The sequence below is a fragment of the Phyllosticta citriasiana genome (genome assembly GCF_038021145.1).
Source record: "Phyllosticta citriasiana strain CBS 120426 chromosome Unknown IWZ02scaffold_8, whole genome shotgun sequence".
Lineage (NCBI taxonomy): Eukaryota > Fungi > Ascomycota > Dothideomycetes > Botryosphaeriales > Phyllostictaceae > Phyllosticta > Phyllosticta citriasiana.
This window is the reverse complement of record NW_027117285.1, coordinates 1,809,289-1,824,234: the sequence shown is the minus strand read 5'-3', so window position 1 is coordinate 1,824,234 and position 14,946 is coordinate 1,809,289. Positions and strand designations below refer to the sequence as shown.

Genomic DNA, 14,946 nt, shown 5'->3' with positions numbered 1-14,946 from the left:
GTCCTAACATCTCTCCGTCGCCTCAATCGCCTTGAATACACTTCACAGCTGCCTTACCTGATGCCGAACGCTTCGTCTCATGTCTTCCATCCGTCTTGAGCAGCGATTCAACTTCATTTCCGCCGCACGTCCACATCGACGCTTAGACAGACTCGCCGCTTCAGTATACGCCGACTACACGACTTGGCTGCCTTTCTCGCTAAGTTGATCATGAATGAGCAGAAAGAGGCCATTACGGCTCTTGGAAATTCTTGAGGTTGTTTGGAAATCCGTGTAATACAGCTTTGGCTGCTTATACTGAGTACAGGATATTGATATTTCTCTACAAGTGCAAATACTAATTCATGTCATAAATTGTCCGTTGAACCAAAGCCTTCCAGTGCATTACATACCCCACAAAGTGGATATGCAGAGCCTTGTCGCCAATACAAGCACATTTATACCCCACGCCAGGCTATGCCGCAGCCTTTGTCCGCAATTGAACGCCATGCCATGATTTGATCTCGTCTGCCAGAATCTCGTTGACCATCTTGTGCTGTTTGATGACAGTCAAGCCCTTGAACTTGGGAGACTCAATGTACAGCGCGTACATGGAGCCGCAGCCGCCACTGATGTCTTGGACCTGCATTCGCCGCTGTCTCAGCATATATTGCCCTGCATTCTGGCAACGACAACGAAAGAAGACCAATCGCCATGGATACCAGCTCTGCTGCTGCTGCTGCTGCATGTCTCAGAGGGTCTGCCCTACCTCTAACCGTACTGGGTCCAGCTCTTGCTTAATCTTGCGAAAGACATGAAGCTCGCCCTCGGATAGAAAGTCCGGAGGTTCCACGTCCGAAGTCGCCGTCGGAGGGGCTTCTGTTGAGTATGCGCGCCAAGTTACACGGCGAAACGGCGACGAGCGCACGGCGGGTCGTGTGGTTCGGAGATACGAGGGCGCAGCTCTCGAGGCCGTTGTTGCCGCCCGCGAAACGATGTGGTAGCCAAGAGAGCCGGCTAGGCGCAGGGCTACTCGAGAGGGGGCCATTGGGCCTGGGTCATGGTCAGAGGTGCGGCGGGAGGAGAGGAGGCGTAGGCCGAACGCGTACCTGCTGGGGAGAGCGAAGATGGAGGGCTTGGTGTTGCGACTGAAGCGCGCAATCAACATCCATCGGGTGGAGGCGACGTCGATGTCATGCCAAGGCTCGCGAGTCCGACCAATCAGAGCGAGCCTATATGTAGCAGCTAAATGCCATGTCGTCGTTGTCGCCGTCTTTGTCGCTCATGTCTACGGAACGCTTCTTCTCTTCGTCTGCTGTCCTGGTGTCGTGTGCACTGGCAACACCGGAGCTACCCTCTTGACGACGATTTCTAGCGTACGACAGCACGCCACCGTCCAATGCAGGTCGCCATATCTCTCACGTCGGATCATCCGCAGGGCGAGGGACATGGAGCATGCGGGGTCGGCGTCGCTCCACACAGACATCGCTCGCGCTCCCTGCTCCCAACACACCCACAACTCCCCTCATCCATTCGCACGCCAGAGCCGCTCGTACCGCCCAAGTATCTGCAAGTCACCGTCGCTGCTGATGCCGCACCATCCCTGCCCTACAGCCCACGGTCCCAGCATGAAGGCCCCACGGCGCCACACTCCTCCTGGATAAGCTGCGAATCAACAGTCTGGACCCTCAGTCTAGCATCCGACGCTTTTTCGACATGGCCAGGGGTTGCCGGACTTGACGCTTGGCTTATCAGAATCCTCCCTGGCCGCCGCGGTTTTCCGTCCTCTACTCGAGACCGCTGCTTTGAGCATTTCGGCACCGTCTTCTCCTTTGGCTGTCCGTTGGTGTTGGCTTGAACCGACGTCTTATGGCGCCCAAAGCCGGACGACCGCCTCGCCTCACCTTTCGACGCGGCCGTCTTTCCGGGCCCAAGATCGTCACACGGTGACGTTAGAGCAGATCGTTGCCAATCCTCAACTCAACAGGAGATGCTCGCAGTGGTGGCGTTGATTGACGTTGGTCAAAACCACTTCTCCACCATCGCGGAGCCACCCCGACCCGTGGCCGCCAAGGCTGACGGCGAAGCGCCTCAAGGGTCCACGCCATCTCAGTGACAGCCGCCAATGAGGCCTGGAGAAGCAGTGGTGCGCGGAGGGCGAGGAACGTGGAAAGGGAAAGGGAAGCCGGTCTTCCGGTCGCAGCCAGAATGCCGATCTCTCCATTGACGTCCTTCAGCCTTGACGTTCGATATGCGCAGGAATCTGGCTTCAGGGGTTAGCGCCACGGACAAGCACCACCTGCGGACATCAAGGCCTCTTGGGAGTGTTCGCGGCCTTGCAACTGGTCTGGATCCCCCTCTGTTCTCCTCAATCTCCAGCAGCACGCACTCCAGACAATTCTCCACAGCCAGCTATCACGAGCTCTCCCCGCAGTTTGCCTTCAGAACCCAGGCTTCCCCACGCCGCTAATAGGCAGTCGATGGGTCCTCCCACGCTAAAGCGAACCTAACCTACTGCGTTCTCCGCGCCTGTTGCCTCGACACAACAGTGGAATGACACTGTGAATACCATGTTTTGCAGACACCGTCCATGCATGTCTCTTACAATACCTTCAATGCAGGGCGTGTGTCCTGAAGGTCGGCGTCCCACCGTCACAGCAATCTCGATGAGTGGCCATCCAATGACTGCAAATTTTGGCTGTGACAGCAACAGCCGGGGCCCCGGACAGTCAGCCATGCTGCTGTATTTTCAGCTTATCAACGTACCGCAGACATCAAACTCGAATATCCATTACGTGCGCAAGGCTTGGTGTCGCACCATGGCCGTAGTCGCAGAAATTGTATTCTGCTAAATTATCGCTACCAACAGCCTCGCTGGTCAGGAATAGGGAGGCTGAATATTCGCCACCTCGTGTCTCTTCAAAATCTTCTCGGGCTAGTGGTGGAGGGAAAAAAAAAAAAAAAAAAAAACAACACCTCCACCCGTGCATCTCTACGGGCGCTAATCATGCAAAATCTTGACCGGCCGGTGCAAGAGGCCCTTGGGAGCAATTCGAAGTGGCGGGGAGCGAGTAAAATTTAGCAGCGGGAACGGCAATCGGCACAGTCTCAGGGACCATGCTGGCAATCAAACACGTCCATGAGCACAACACGAATGAGTCGGCGAGCGCCACATCCTCAACACACTCTTTTGCGAGTATCTTTTGCGCCGCTATCGCCATCGAAAATATGGGGGTGTTCCGTTCAACGTCTCAGCCGCCTGCTAATTTGAGCCATTTCACCGACGCTAACAAGCTCAATAGGCACGAGGGTTGCCTCAGCAAATCCCGGCCTGTGGTAAGCAGCACGACTGCATGTCCCACACTCTCAAAGGGAGACGAAAAATTAAACTCAACACCTTTTGCGCAGTAGGCCCGATGCCACACTGACCGGGCAGTGCAGTTAGCAATTTGTCTGGGAGCGCTGGTTGGCTGCTATCACTGTGCTGCCCTTCGATCTGAAATGGAGTTGGCAGCGAAGACATGCTCTGTCAACCAAACGCTTATCTTGACGACTGCAAAGCAGAGCACACTGCATACGCCATCCCATTGCCCACCTTACTTCATCCAACACTGTACCCTTGGCTCTTGGTGGCACCTCAGCTAACACTTGCTCTCAGTGAAAAGGCAACGTGCTTCCTATGACGTTTGCGACGAAAACACAGTACCTGATGATCTACCTAAGAGGCTTTTTGAAAAAGCAGATCTGACGCGTTTCAGTTACAACTTGCAACGTCCAAGCTGCGACCTGACGCACACGTCCCCATTCGTTCGGCGCGCAGCGGCTTGTTCTGCGCGGTTGCAGGCGTGCGCGTCTCTTGCTTTGGTCCTGCTTCACAAGGCACCGTATTTCCGCGGCAAGGCGGCGAGGCGCCTAAGTTGTGGCACCCAAGCTCTCGTGTCCGCTCACAAGCAACACTCTGCCCGTTGCCATGCCGTGTCGCGCGAGCAAGCAGGCATTCAAATAGGGGTATCATTCCGGATGACCTCGAGGCCGGGCGTGGCGTTCTGTCCGCCTCTGCGTCCGCCACACCTCTTGTCTGCTTATCACGACCCTTTGTTTGCTCTGACAATTATCCTCCGGTCAACGTTTGTGCGTGGTTACTGCTGGCTTACCGACGACCTCCTGCCCGGTACCGCTCTTCAGACCACCAAAGCAACCCCCTCAATCTTCCGCATTCATGTCGATAAGCAGTGCACTGCTGATTGGCGACCAATCAGAACAGGGCGCGGCGCAGCGACGGATGCGGCATGGCGAGAGTGAGGTAAGTGAGCCAAGGGAGGAGGAGCAGCAGCCACTGTCCAAGGGTCCTCGTCCTCACCACCGCACGCACGCACGCACTACCCATGCCCGGCTCACGCAATACTGCCAATCTCGCCAGTCGGGTCGGTCCTATCGTTCACTGATCCCTTCGTACACGGCGCAACAATTGCAGCCTCGGGCGAACGGCTCTGCGTGTATGCTGCGGTGGGCCAAGATCCAAGGTCTTCCTTCCAGCTCTATGCAGAGCCACAGAGTAAGCGGCGAGCGCAGCGCAGCGCAGCGCGGACAGCTTGCCACCGACCGACTCTCTGTCCGCCCACGCCACACTCGCCGACGCTGTACCCCCGAGCGGACGGACAGGACAGGACGGGATAGGACAGACAGACAGGCGCCCGCCAGAGCAGCCAGCAAGCCAGCCAATCTTTCTGCCACTGGCGCCACAGCTATTTTGATGCCCGGTCGTCCGCGGCATGGCAAGCTACACCATGCCCCGGCACCGCACCGCACTGTGGCAAGCCACTCACACAGGTGGCAGCGAAGTCGAGCGAGGGCATCCAGCTCAAAGGTAGGTATCTAGGTAGCCTGGCTCACTCACTCTCCATCCCTCCTTACTCCGTGCCCGAAAGCCTAGACAACAGCCACCACAGCCAACCACCAACTGACGGACGGGTTTAATGTGCCCTGCGAAAACGGCAATGCCAGCCAGCGCCTTTTCCACTTTCAACGTGTAACTTTTCGTCTTCACGCATGCCACACACGCACATGTAGAAGGGTCCTCTTGGCTGATGTCACGCGAAAGGCAAGTCAAAAGCCGACGCGCGGCGCGGGACGGCGCGGGCGGACTCGCTCACTGCGCGTCAAAAAGGACGAGCTTGGCACTACCACCGCGATTGAGAGTGGAGGTAATAAGGTGGTGGTTGGTCAACTTTATCGAGGTTTGGCGATGGTTTTGGTATCGGGTAGGTAGATGGCGCAGGTAAGGTTTCGGCACTGCGCTATTGTTGGTGATGAAGTGGTAAGGGATGAGATAGGCGCGTTTAAGAGATTGCTGAGTTGATACTGTATGTATCCCCGCCAAAACAGTTTCTTGACTTGGTGTTCATTCCTTGCATCGTCCATGCTTGCTTGCTTACTTGCTTGCTTGCGTAAATCCCAGCGCATTTTTCCAGACTCGGAGTTTGAAGAAAGACTACGCATGCAGAGTACGCGCGCGCGCGCGCTTCTGTGTAGAACACATGCCCATATGCCATCTTGATAGGTGAACAACGTCTCTGATCGATCCAGCTCAGCGACACGCCAGCCAGTCGGCTGTGCGGCTGAAAACCAAACTTTGAGTCCAGCACGCCTACATGCCAGCAAACGGGTACACCTGAACCTAGGCCTGTCGAACAGATGGACAGGTAGATAGCCAGACAGACAACGCTGCCCATGAATTGATGGTGGGTGGAAAGATGGGCATGAAAGGAGCAGGGTGCAGCGGAGGAGCGGAGGAGCGGAAAGAAGGAAAATGAGGGAGCAGTGATTTTACTAGATAGTCTCCGCCGTGGTTTGGAAGAAGTCGTGCAAGATGAGATAGATGAATGGCTTTCGCAGTCCGAAATGAAGCTGTTTGTGGTGCTCGACGAGTGTGCCTACCTTCAGGCGCCGCCATGTATGCTAGCGAGTGCTGCGCTCTATCATCGAAAATTCAGGGAGATTGGGAACTGGGTAGGTAGGGGCCATGCGCAGATGAACGACAGGGCGAGAGTCGGGCATCTCGGGATACCACAACAGCTCCTCGGAATACCACAAGCGGCACCCGCGTTGCCGTCATATCCATATCCAAAGCCTCAGTCCCGTCAGTCGATGCGGGGAAAGGAACGCATGAACGCGTCCTGTGTCGGTGGTCTTTCGCCCATCCATCATCCACGCGTGGGGTCCCCTTTCGCAAGCGAGACGTCCCAACAACATCGCGTCGCCGAAAGCGCAACAGAAGAAGGCGATCCGCGTACCAGCGCTATTCATGGACGCTCGGAGAGCCGCAAAAGGTAATCATCGACGGTGAAGCTGGGAAGCGGCCTCGTACGAGCAGTAGGAGCATGAGCCGTGAAGGAGTAGGGTCGCAGTAGGATGGAGCAGGATGAGTGCGTTTTGTGGGGAAGAGGGCCGGGCAGTCGGTTGTTGGTAGGTAGGTAAGGTAGGTAGGTATTGCGTTGGTTCGTGATTACGAGACAAGTTCAACCGGGGAAGAAGGTTTTCCCGGTGTCGAGGTTTGCTTTAGGCGTTGGTGGTTAACGGTTGGGGTCGAAATAGGCGATGCGGTGGATGGTGGTGCCCTGATTGGGCTGCGCCTTGTAGGCAGGCAAACGGAGAGTCGTTCCATTCCTTAGCCCTCTTGGCCCAAAGCGCGTCCTATAGCCCAGGATACTTTCCCCAAACGAATCGGAAAATGTTGATCTTGTCTAGGAGGGGAGTGTTGGAGGCCATGTAGCCCCCAACTTGTTGCGTCGCCCCCAGCTCTTTTGGCCCCCATGGACCGTTTCTGAAGCGTTTTCTCCACGTTTGTCGGCCCCGGATGCGCCCAGGCTACAGCTCGTTGCGGATGCAGTTGCCAATTGCCTCGCCGCGGAGCTGCATATGGCCGTCTTGACGACAAGTGCAACTCAGGCGAGCGACTTCTCGGGAAAAGGATGGACGGTGTACTTACTCGCCATGCAGCAATGGCCCCAAGCACAGCCGGCTGTCGAGAATAGATCCACTGGCTGGGAAGAGCATCCTATGTCGACGACGACGAGCCGTGTATAAATAAGACCTCCATCTGCTGGCGGTCCGATAGATCATCAAACAACTCGAGCAGAACAGACTAGCCAGCCTTCTCTTTCTTTTCCACACACACAGACGACTTTGAACAAGATGCAGTTCAAGATCACCCTTGTTTCCCTCTTTGCCGCTCTGGCCATTGCCAGCCCGCTCGAGAAGCGGTGCACGGCCAACGGCGGCTCTTGCACCCAGCTGAGCCAGTGCTGCAGCGGCAACTGCGAGTACGACTCGTCCATTGGGCTCGTGTGCAAGGCGGCGGCAAGAGAAGAGGACGTCATTCCTGATGGAGCCTCTTCTGGCAGCGGACCTGTGCAGTTGGAGAAGAGATGCAGCGCCAACGGCGGTAAGTTTTCGATGCTCCTGGATCGAGAGATGATGCTGATGCTGCTTGATTGCAGTCCAATGTAACTTCAACAACGCCGAGTGCTGCAGCGACATTTGCTTGTACAACTGGGACGAGGGAAAGGCGTACTGCTCGGCTCCACTCAAGGAGAAGCGAGAGCCGGAGCCAGAGCCCGAGCCTCTCCTCGAGAAGAGGTGCACTGCCAACGGCGGTGAGTAGAGACTCTCTTTTGTTGAGAAACAGTGCTGATTCAGCCTCAAAGGTGCTTGCAACTTCCAGAACTCCGAGTGCTGCAGCGGCAACTGCTTGTACAAGCTGGGTGACTCGACTGCATACTGCGCCGCTGCTAGCAAGAGGGAAGCCGAGCCCGAGGCCGAGCCAGAGCCCGAGGCGGAGGCCGAGCCAGAGCCCGAGGCGGAGGCTGAGCCCAAGCTTGAGAAGAGGTGCACCGCTGACGGTGGTACTTGCAACCTCAACAACGCCGAGTGCTGCAGCGGCCACTGCTACTGGGACCTGAGCGGCAGGCCTTACTGCCGGGCTGCTTAAGCGAAAAAAGCAGACTGGAATCTCTCATCGTTTGTCCAAGGATCCATGGTGAAAATGAAGACTGGGAGGGAATGGGGAAAACGGAATAGGACGCTCGTTAACGACTTGACGAAAAAGACTTTATACGGAATGGATGCGACTCTTGAATAAAAGAGAAAAAGGAGAACACTTGACCGTGATGTTTCTTCAAGGAGAAGATGATTTGGTGTAGACAATCTGCACATTCATGAGACGACATTAATACTTGCAGATAGGAAGCACGCCATTGATTGGCCGTTTGTCACCACAGAGCACCTCATAGAGTCTAGTCTCTATCAGGCTCGAGATTGGGGTCCAAGTAAAGCGGTTGGTAGTCATTGCGATCCAAGGGGCCCGGAATGGCAATGATCCGATGCACAACACTCGCACGGTAGACGGGTGTTGGAAATGATCCAATTGCCCGGCAAGGCATGACAGAGGTTGTAGAAAGAGTACAAAGCCACAGCAGCCGACAGCGGCGGCGGCAAAGGACACCAGGGGGCGAGAGTTTCGGTCGCACAGGGGGGTGGAGAAGGATGAAGCGACTTCGTCCAGTGCGGTGCTCGAGCGCCAGCATGTTCCGCGGATATCCGCCCAGGTAAGAGCAGGCGAAGGATTTACCCAGGGCAGAGGGAGGCTAGACGTTCGGAGCTTGTCATGCAGGTCTGGTGCTTGGGCGGGCGGTCGGTTGGATGAGTGATGTTGTATGGTGTTGCTGACAATCTGCCCGAGAAGCCGGAAGCCGACCGGAGTCAACAATACCTCGACACCTGATCAACCGCAACAGACACGACATTCCATGGCCTTCCGACTCCCACCGATGATGCTCGCCTCTGGTTCCCATTCGCCTCTGAAGCGACACGGCATCACGTTATGTGTTTTCTCATCTCCACATGGGCGTCTGCATCTGAGCACCAATGCTGACGTGCAGAGCGTAGGCCGAGGGACAAGTATGGTCTGAGAGCTGACAAAAACTCTGCGGGGGTTGTATCCCGCCGGACGCAGTCTGGTTGCAATCCAGCAGGTGGTAGGTTACCGACATAACACGGCGGACTCGTGCAGTCGGACAAGGGCGACGCGAGATGAGGTCTCCACCAGCCAGTCGATACGCTCCGAAAAGCAGCACGTCGACGACGACGACGACGCACGACTGTAGCGGCAAACTCTATTTTCTGGCCAGGGCAAGCGAGCAAGACAGAGATACATATGCGGCTGGACCATTTGACGAAACGAAAAACGGGGGGCCTGGCTTGCCAATCTGATCTGCCCCACCCACACCACACCACTCATCAGCTCATCTCCATCCCATAAAACCCCTCCCGCGCGGCATGGGGGTGCCGTCGAGGCACCGTGCTCCCTATTCCCAACCCTCTGCCCATGGCATCAGCAGCTTCGGGCAGCAGAGATGGCACCAGAGCAACCGCCGCAACCTGCTCATTGGACTACTGACGGGGATCCGACTGCATTGCATGACATTGCATGGCATGGCATGGCATAGCCTCGCAGATGGCAAGCAGCGCAGGACCCTACAGCCTCGCCTCCCCCGTGATCCTCAACACTCTGTGGACGCCACAATCTCTCGCCGCGCGTGCGTGCGAGCTCGAGCTCGACTAGCATGCCAGTCACGTGTGGTTTTGGACGTCAATCCACTCGATCACGACCCAAGACCAGATATTGGTCTTGCAGTCGACGAAGATGATCACGGCTGGTCTTCCAGCGACAAACAAGCAAGAGAAGAAAAATCAGGGGTGTCTGAGGGGTCAGATTAGCGCCCAGCTCCCCTTCTCCCTCTCCCTCCCCCTCTCCAAAAGTACCCATACCGCATCCCTACTGTCAATCCGTCTACTCCTCCTCCTCTTACCTACCTGCTCTACTATCACCACCAAGGATTACAACCAATCGTGCAGACCCCTTCTTCTATTTTCTGCCGCACGACCAGCACCCCGACACCCAACCCTGCCGTTCTGCACTTCGCCAGCCTGCCTCTCTCACTCCCTCAATCCATCATCCATGCAGTAGCAGTCATTTACAAACCCCTACCCCAGATGAGTCATCTCAGCCGCGCTGCACTTGTTTTGCCCTGCGATGGGATGATGCGACTGTCGTGCGTAGTAGAAAGCCATCACAAACCACCGGATTTGGTGGCCAACCGCGCGCAGCAGCAGCGCGGCGACGGGCGTCGATTGGGGTCTGCCCTCCGACGTCGCCCTCTCTATGTCTGCTCTCGCGCCCGGGCTGACCGCGCCCGGTCTAGCCGAGTTGGTGCATGGAGCAGCAGCAGGAGGTCGAAGAGCCTGTCGTCGTGCTGGGGTTGTGGAGGCAGGCAAGCTGGCTGATGGCATGGCAGGATTTCTGTGCTGTACTTTTTTCCTTTTCTGCCTTGCCCGCTTGCTCATTTGATTGCCTGTCAGTCAGTCTGTCTGTCCAATCCACACCTCACCCATTCCCACGTCGTTGCTGGGTATCCAAATCCACCTCAGGGTCTACAGATGAATAGGCAGGACATCATTGGCTTGGTCTCCTCTCTTGCCCTTTAGCATTTCTTTCTTTCTTGCCCAAGCGCTCGCTCGCTCGCTAGCTCGCTCCCAGCCTCCCTTCGCACATCATACCACGGTATACCACAGCTCGCCACGCTTCAACTCGCCACGCACGCACCCCAGCGGCAACAGGCTGATTGTCCTCCTCTTCCCCCTCCTCACTCCCACCTTCCTACTTATCCTCCCTCCCCCGCGTGCGTGGACCCTCGACCCACCACGCACCAGCCCAGCGTCGTACGACGGCAGAACGAACCAACCAACCAACCAACCAACCAACAAGTAAGCGCCTCCACTTCTCCATGCCTACGCCCAAACAGCAGCAGAAGGACAGTCCATGTCATACCACCACCTCACATCACCACATCACCTCGTAGCTAGCCCGCTGTGATTCGACATCTCTGTCTGTCTGACTGTCTGTCTGTATGTGTCTGGGTTTCTTGCTGCCTGTTGCTGTCCCGTCCGTCTCGGGTTCTGTGGCTCGCCACTTCATCTGCACACATAAACACGCAAACACACGCAGAGAGAGAGAGAGAGACGTACTTGGTGGAGTGAGAGATAGGTAGTTGATGGATGGATGGATGGATGGATAAATGGATGAATAGATGCGATGCGATGGGATAGAGAGTACGCAAGCAAGCAAGCAAGCAAGCAAACAGGCGTGCCTTACGCGGACATGCGTGTATTCTTATATCAGAGAAAGGGGAGGGGAAGGGAGGAGAGAGAAAGACGATGGATATAACCCATAAAAATTGAAGATTATAAGAGAACAGGAAAAACGCAAGCCGATTTCTTCTTTTCCCCATCAGCGTCGTTCTTGCGTTTCCTCCGTTGCCGTTGCCGTTGCCATTTTACTACCATTACCACCACCACCACCACCACCACCACTATAAGCACTTGATGCACTTAATGCATTACAGCACACTACAGCGCACGACGCCATCAGGCACCTTAACAAACTCTATTCCTCAATGATTCATCCAGGCAGTCGCCGACCCCCGCCAAACACACACACACGTGTGGCGCGGCGGTACAGTCAGCTCAGACCAAAGACGAACGAGGAGAGGAAAAAGACGAAAGACGAAAGAGGAAAGACGAACGAGGAGTGATGGAGACTGAGTGCCGGCAGGCCGGTAAATTGCCGCGCGGTAAGGTATCGGTGTGGTGTGATGTGAGATGGCCGGACTGGAACCACCAATGTGTGTAGGTGCGTGGTACTGTAGGTGGTTAGGTACATGGTGGAAGGCGGGGGGTGCATGTGAGGTCAGGTGAGGTGAGGTGAGGTGAGGTGGATAGATGACATGACGTCATACATCGCGTATTGATCCCAGCCAGCTTTCCCCCACCGCCGCTGCTAGTAGTAGCAGCAGCAGCAGCGTTAACAAACCTCGCTCGGCAGATTGATAGTTAGATGGTTAGATCGGAATGACCGATATGAGTGCATGAGAGAGTGAATGAGGGGGCAAGGAGCTGTGGTGTATTGTGTGTGTGTGTGTGTGTGTATGTGCAGTAGCGTAGAGCAGAGCAGAGCAGAGCAGAGTAGAGCAGAGCATAACAGCATGATGGCGAATGTAATAAAATGGGTAAAGAGTAAGACAGCCCGAGATCTAATGGATAGACAGACGGACAGAAAGCACCACACATGCCCGCTCCACCTAATGAGGGAAGGTAGCCCGCTCCGCGCCGCTCTCCCTTCCCTGGCACGCCAGCAAGCCAAACAACAAGCCAAGTACCCATCTACCTCTGCCACATCCCTCAAATACAGCACCAGAGGGGCGATGCGGTGTGGTGCGGTGCCTGACAAGCGCACTCCACGCTTCACACTTCATACTTTATGCTTCACACTTCACACTTCACACCTCACGCCTGACCGGCACCTAGGCGAGAGAAGAAGAGGGTGTGCAGAAAAGGGGCATTGGCGGGCAGAATGCGGGATAAGGAGACGGACGGACGGACGGGCCGGGCAGGCAGGCAAGCGATTGGGTGGTCGGAAGGGAAGAAGATGGGAGGGAGGGAGGGAGGGTGTGGTGCTGAGGCACGTGGTTGGACGTGGGGGAGAGACAAGATGGGATGGGTTGGGACGAGTCAGGGAGGAAGGACGGATGGTTAATGTGGATGTGGATGTGGATGGACATGCGGGGCGTTGCGGCAGCGCGCCCATGCGCCCACATATATCGATTTGCGTGCGGCGCCGAGGACAGACGATAATGGCGATGGCGGCGTTGGTTGGTGACGACGAGACGACCGGTCAGGAGGATTGTAAGTACTGGAGGCGACACTTTTCGGCCTGGCTGCCTGGCTGCCTGTGACGGATGGGGAAGCAGGACGAGTTTAGGCCAGGACGTTGTGGTGAGCGAGGTAGGGGAGTGAATGAGTGAGTGAGTGGGGCAAGGCAGTCAGACAGACAGACGGGAAGAGAAGGGAAAAAGCGAAGAGGGGGAAGTGGAGAGAGTTGGAAACGTGTTGCAAGGCGCGCAGGGGATGGCACAAGCAAGCAAGCAAGCAAGCAAGCAAAACGAGGAAAAAAGCCCGTTACTGCCATTGCCCAGACACGTCGTCGCCGTTTTCCTGTCTAGATGCAGTTGATAGACAGGGGGAGACGTGCCAATGGAAACGCAGCGCGAGGAGAAGAAAATTGGTTTCAAAAGGATTGACAAAGGTTTTCGGATGAGCATCTGGCCCAGCAGTGCCGTGGCGACGGGAGCTTTGAAAACAGGCAGAGGTGTGGATGTTTGCGATGTGTGGCGATAGCCTCGAGAAGATACGACGGGTGGTGGCAGATCCGGGGGTAGCGGACCGCAGCTTACCACATCCGGCCGGGGCATAGTGAGCTGAGCAGAGCAGAGCAGATAAGCTCGCGCCCACGACGCGCCGCGTGTTTGCGATTGGTACTTAGCTGCTGGGGCGAGCAAACATCACACCAGTACAGTGCTTGCGAGCGCCTGGCTGGCTGGCTGGCTGGCATTCAAAGACGGTTTCGCAGAACTGATAAGTAGCCATGCGCTTCCGAGCCCGAACAACGCTCAGACGGGCGGCCCATCTACTGTGATCGTCACCACACATTCGCTACACTCTGTTGGGTGGGCCCCGGTCCGCTCGCCGACCTCTGTTGGGAGCATAGAGTTTTTTGCTTCCCGCGCAGGGAGCTGACTGATGGGACTGGCTTGCGTGATAGGCCCATGACCTCAGCTCGTCCGGACGCGACAAAGCACTTTGCTGGCCGGGCACTGTAAGTATCAAACCGGGTGTTCCGTATTCTGCCGTCAAAACGGAACAGGACGGCGAGAACCATTTTTTTCCTTTTCTTTTTTTTTTTTTTTTCTTTCTCCCTCTCGGTGCCTTGAGACTCCGGTCCGGTTGAGACGGACACGGACGAGGGAACTCGCTTCAATCGGAGCATTATCAGATGAGAGCGGAACCGGCCGCGACGGACGGAGACGGGCGGCGGGCTAGGTACGTTGGAGGCCTGGCATTGGCAATTTAGATGGATGAAAGCGTGGTGTGGAGAGAGAGGAGAGGACGGTGTGGAGAGAAAAGTTTAGTGTATTGCAAAGCCGTTCAGCTCCGTCGCAGCGAGTGCATGGGCTATCCGCGCGCGCCAAGCGCGATATGATAGATGGACAAATGAATAAATGCCCTAGAGCCGCAATGCGCATGTGCGAGATGGAGATGGGCAACCAGGCGCATTCGCATCCGGCGGTGAATTATTCGCCATGGCATGGCGCACCTGAGGTGGTAGCGTGGGGTGCAGGGAAGGGCTCGCTGACCGGTACATGTAGCTCAACGGCCGGGGATGGCAAGGAAGTCTCTTTTGAAGCAGCAGAATTTGCATTAACGAGCGGGCTATAGGCTTCCCCGCAATACTTGCCCGCTAGGCCAGGCTAGCCCACTCGACACTAAGCAGTGCAGTGCAGTGCAGTGCTTAGCATGGCGTGGTGTTTAGGCAGTAGTGGAGCGTCTCGAAAGCCATCAGGTGGCCGCACATGGTGCTTGGAGCGGTGAGGATTCATGCTTGCAAGCGTGCGTAGGTGTCGTTGTTGACAGCACCAGGGCGGCATGGTGGCAGGCGGTGGGTTGTTGGTCCCAAGGGCGTGTAACGGCCTGTCTTTCCATTTACACCATGCGCAAGCTGTTTCATGCCTCGGGGGGTCCAAGAGCTAAAAGATCCTGCAGGTGATCGAGATGTGACGACCAGCTGGAGCGTAGTCCGCGGTGGGTGGTGTCAATGGGCAGGCAGATTGGGGCTCAAGAGCGAGAAAGATCAAGGCTCCGTGCAGAGTGATCTGCAGCGCACGTCGCCACAGAGTCGTGGGCTGTGGAAAAACATCCTCAGCAAAACCTGTTTGGGACTAGCGGCGGCGGCGGATGTACCGGTGTTTGGCTGGGGAGGCAAAGCTTGGCCCAAGCGACTCATGGCAATTGACT

The 14,946-nt window shown here is 56.3% G+C and overlaps 3 protein-coding genes across 3 annotated transcripts; 2 read left to right on the top strand and 1 right to left on the bottom strand.

Moving 5' to 3' along the window:
• Window positions 1-160: 160 nt before the first annotated feature.
• IWZ02DRAFT_455253 (bola protein) lies at window positions 161-1,377 on the bottom strand. The gene is made up of 3 exons (XM_066767775.1): window positions 1,089-1,377; window positions 749-1,032; window positions 161-622 (listed from the first exon to the last, which is right to left on the bottom strand). The coding sequence occupies exons 2-3, from the start codon at window positions 1,025-1,027 to the stop codon at window positions 455-457; spliced, it is 447 nt and encodes a 148-aa protein (XP_066622023.1). The 5' UTR covers window positions 1,028-1,032; window positions 1,089-1,377; the 3' UTR covers window positions 161-454.
• Window positions 1,378-4,096: 2,719 nt separating this feature from the next.
• On the top strand, window positions 4,097-5,564 carry IWZ02DRAFT_305034 (uncharacterized protein). The gene is made up of 2 exons (XM_066763982.1): window positions 4,097-4,846; window positions 5,081-5,564. Exons 1-2 carry the CDS (start codon window positions 4,199-4,201, stop codon window positions 5,246-5,248), a joined length of 816 nt encoding a protein of 271 aa, XP_066622022.1. The 5' UTR covers window positions 4,097-4,198; the 3' UTR covers window positions 5,249-5,564.
• Window positions 5,565-7,098: 1,534 nt separating this feature from the next.
• Window positions 7,099-7,798, top strand: IWZ02DRAFT_455244 (uncharacterized protein). The gene is made up of 2 exons (XM_066767774.1): window positions 7,099-7,634; window positions 7,686-7,798. The coding sequence occupies exon 1, from the start codon at window positions 7,174-7,176 to the stop codon at window positions 7,486-7,488; it is 315 nt and encodes a 104-aa protein (XP_066622021.1). The 5' UTR covers window positions 7,099-7,173; the 3' UTR covers window positions 7,489-7,634; window positions 7,686-7,798.
• The last annotated feature ends 7,148 nt before the right edge of the window (window positions 7,799-14,946 follow it).

What these genes read in the sequence shown, in the direction of transcription:
- IWZ02DRAFT_455253 (XM_066767775.1), bottom strand. Translation starts at nt 1,027, where the DNA reads ATGGCCCCCTCTCGAGTAGCCCTGCGCCTAGCCGGCTCTCTTGGCTAC. An exon ending in TGGACCCAGTACGGTTAGAG is followed by an intron (nt 623 to 748) that starts GTAGGGCAGACC and finishes CGGCGAATGCAG; the next exon opens with GTCCAAGACATCAGTGGCGG.
- IWZ02DRAFT_305034 (XM_066763982.1), top strand. Translation starts at nt 4,199, where the DNA reads ATGTCGATAAGCAGTGCACTGCTGATTGGCGACCAATCAGAACAGGGC. An exon ending in CGAGGGCATCCAGCTCAAAG is followed by an intron (nt 4,847 to 5,080) that starts GTAGGTATCTAG and finishes GTCACGCGAAAG; the next exon opens with GCAAGTCAAAAGCCGACGCG.
- IWZ02DRAFT_455244 (XM_066767774.1), top strand. Translation starts at nt 7,174, where the DNA reads ATGCAGTTCAAGATCACCCTTGTTTCCCTCTTTGCCGCTCTGGCCATT.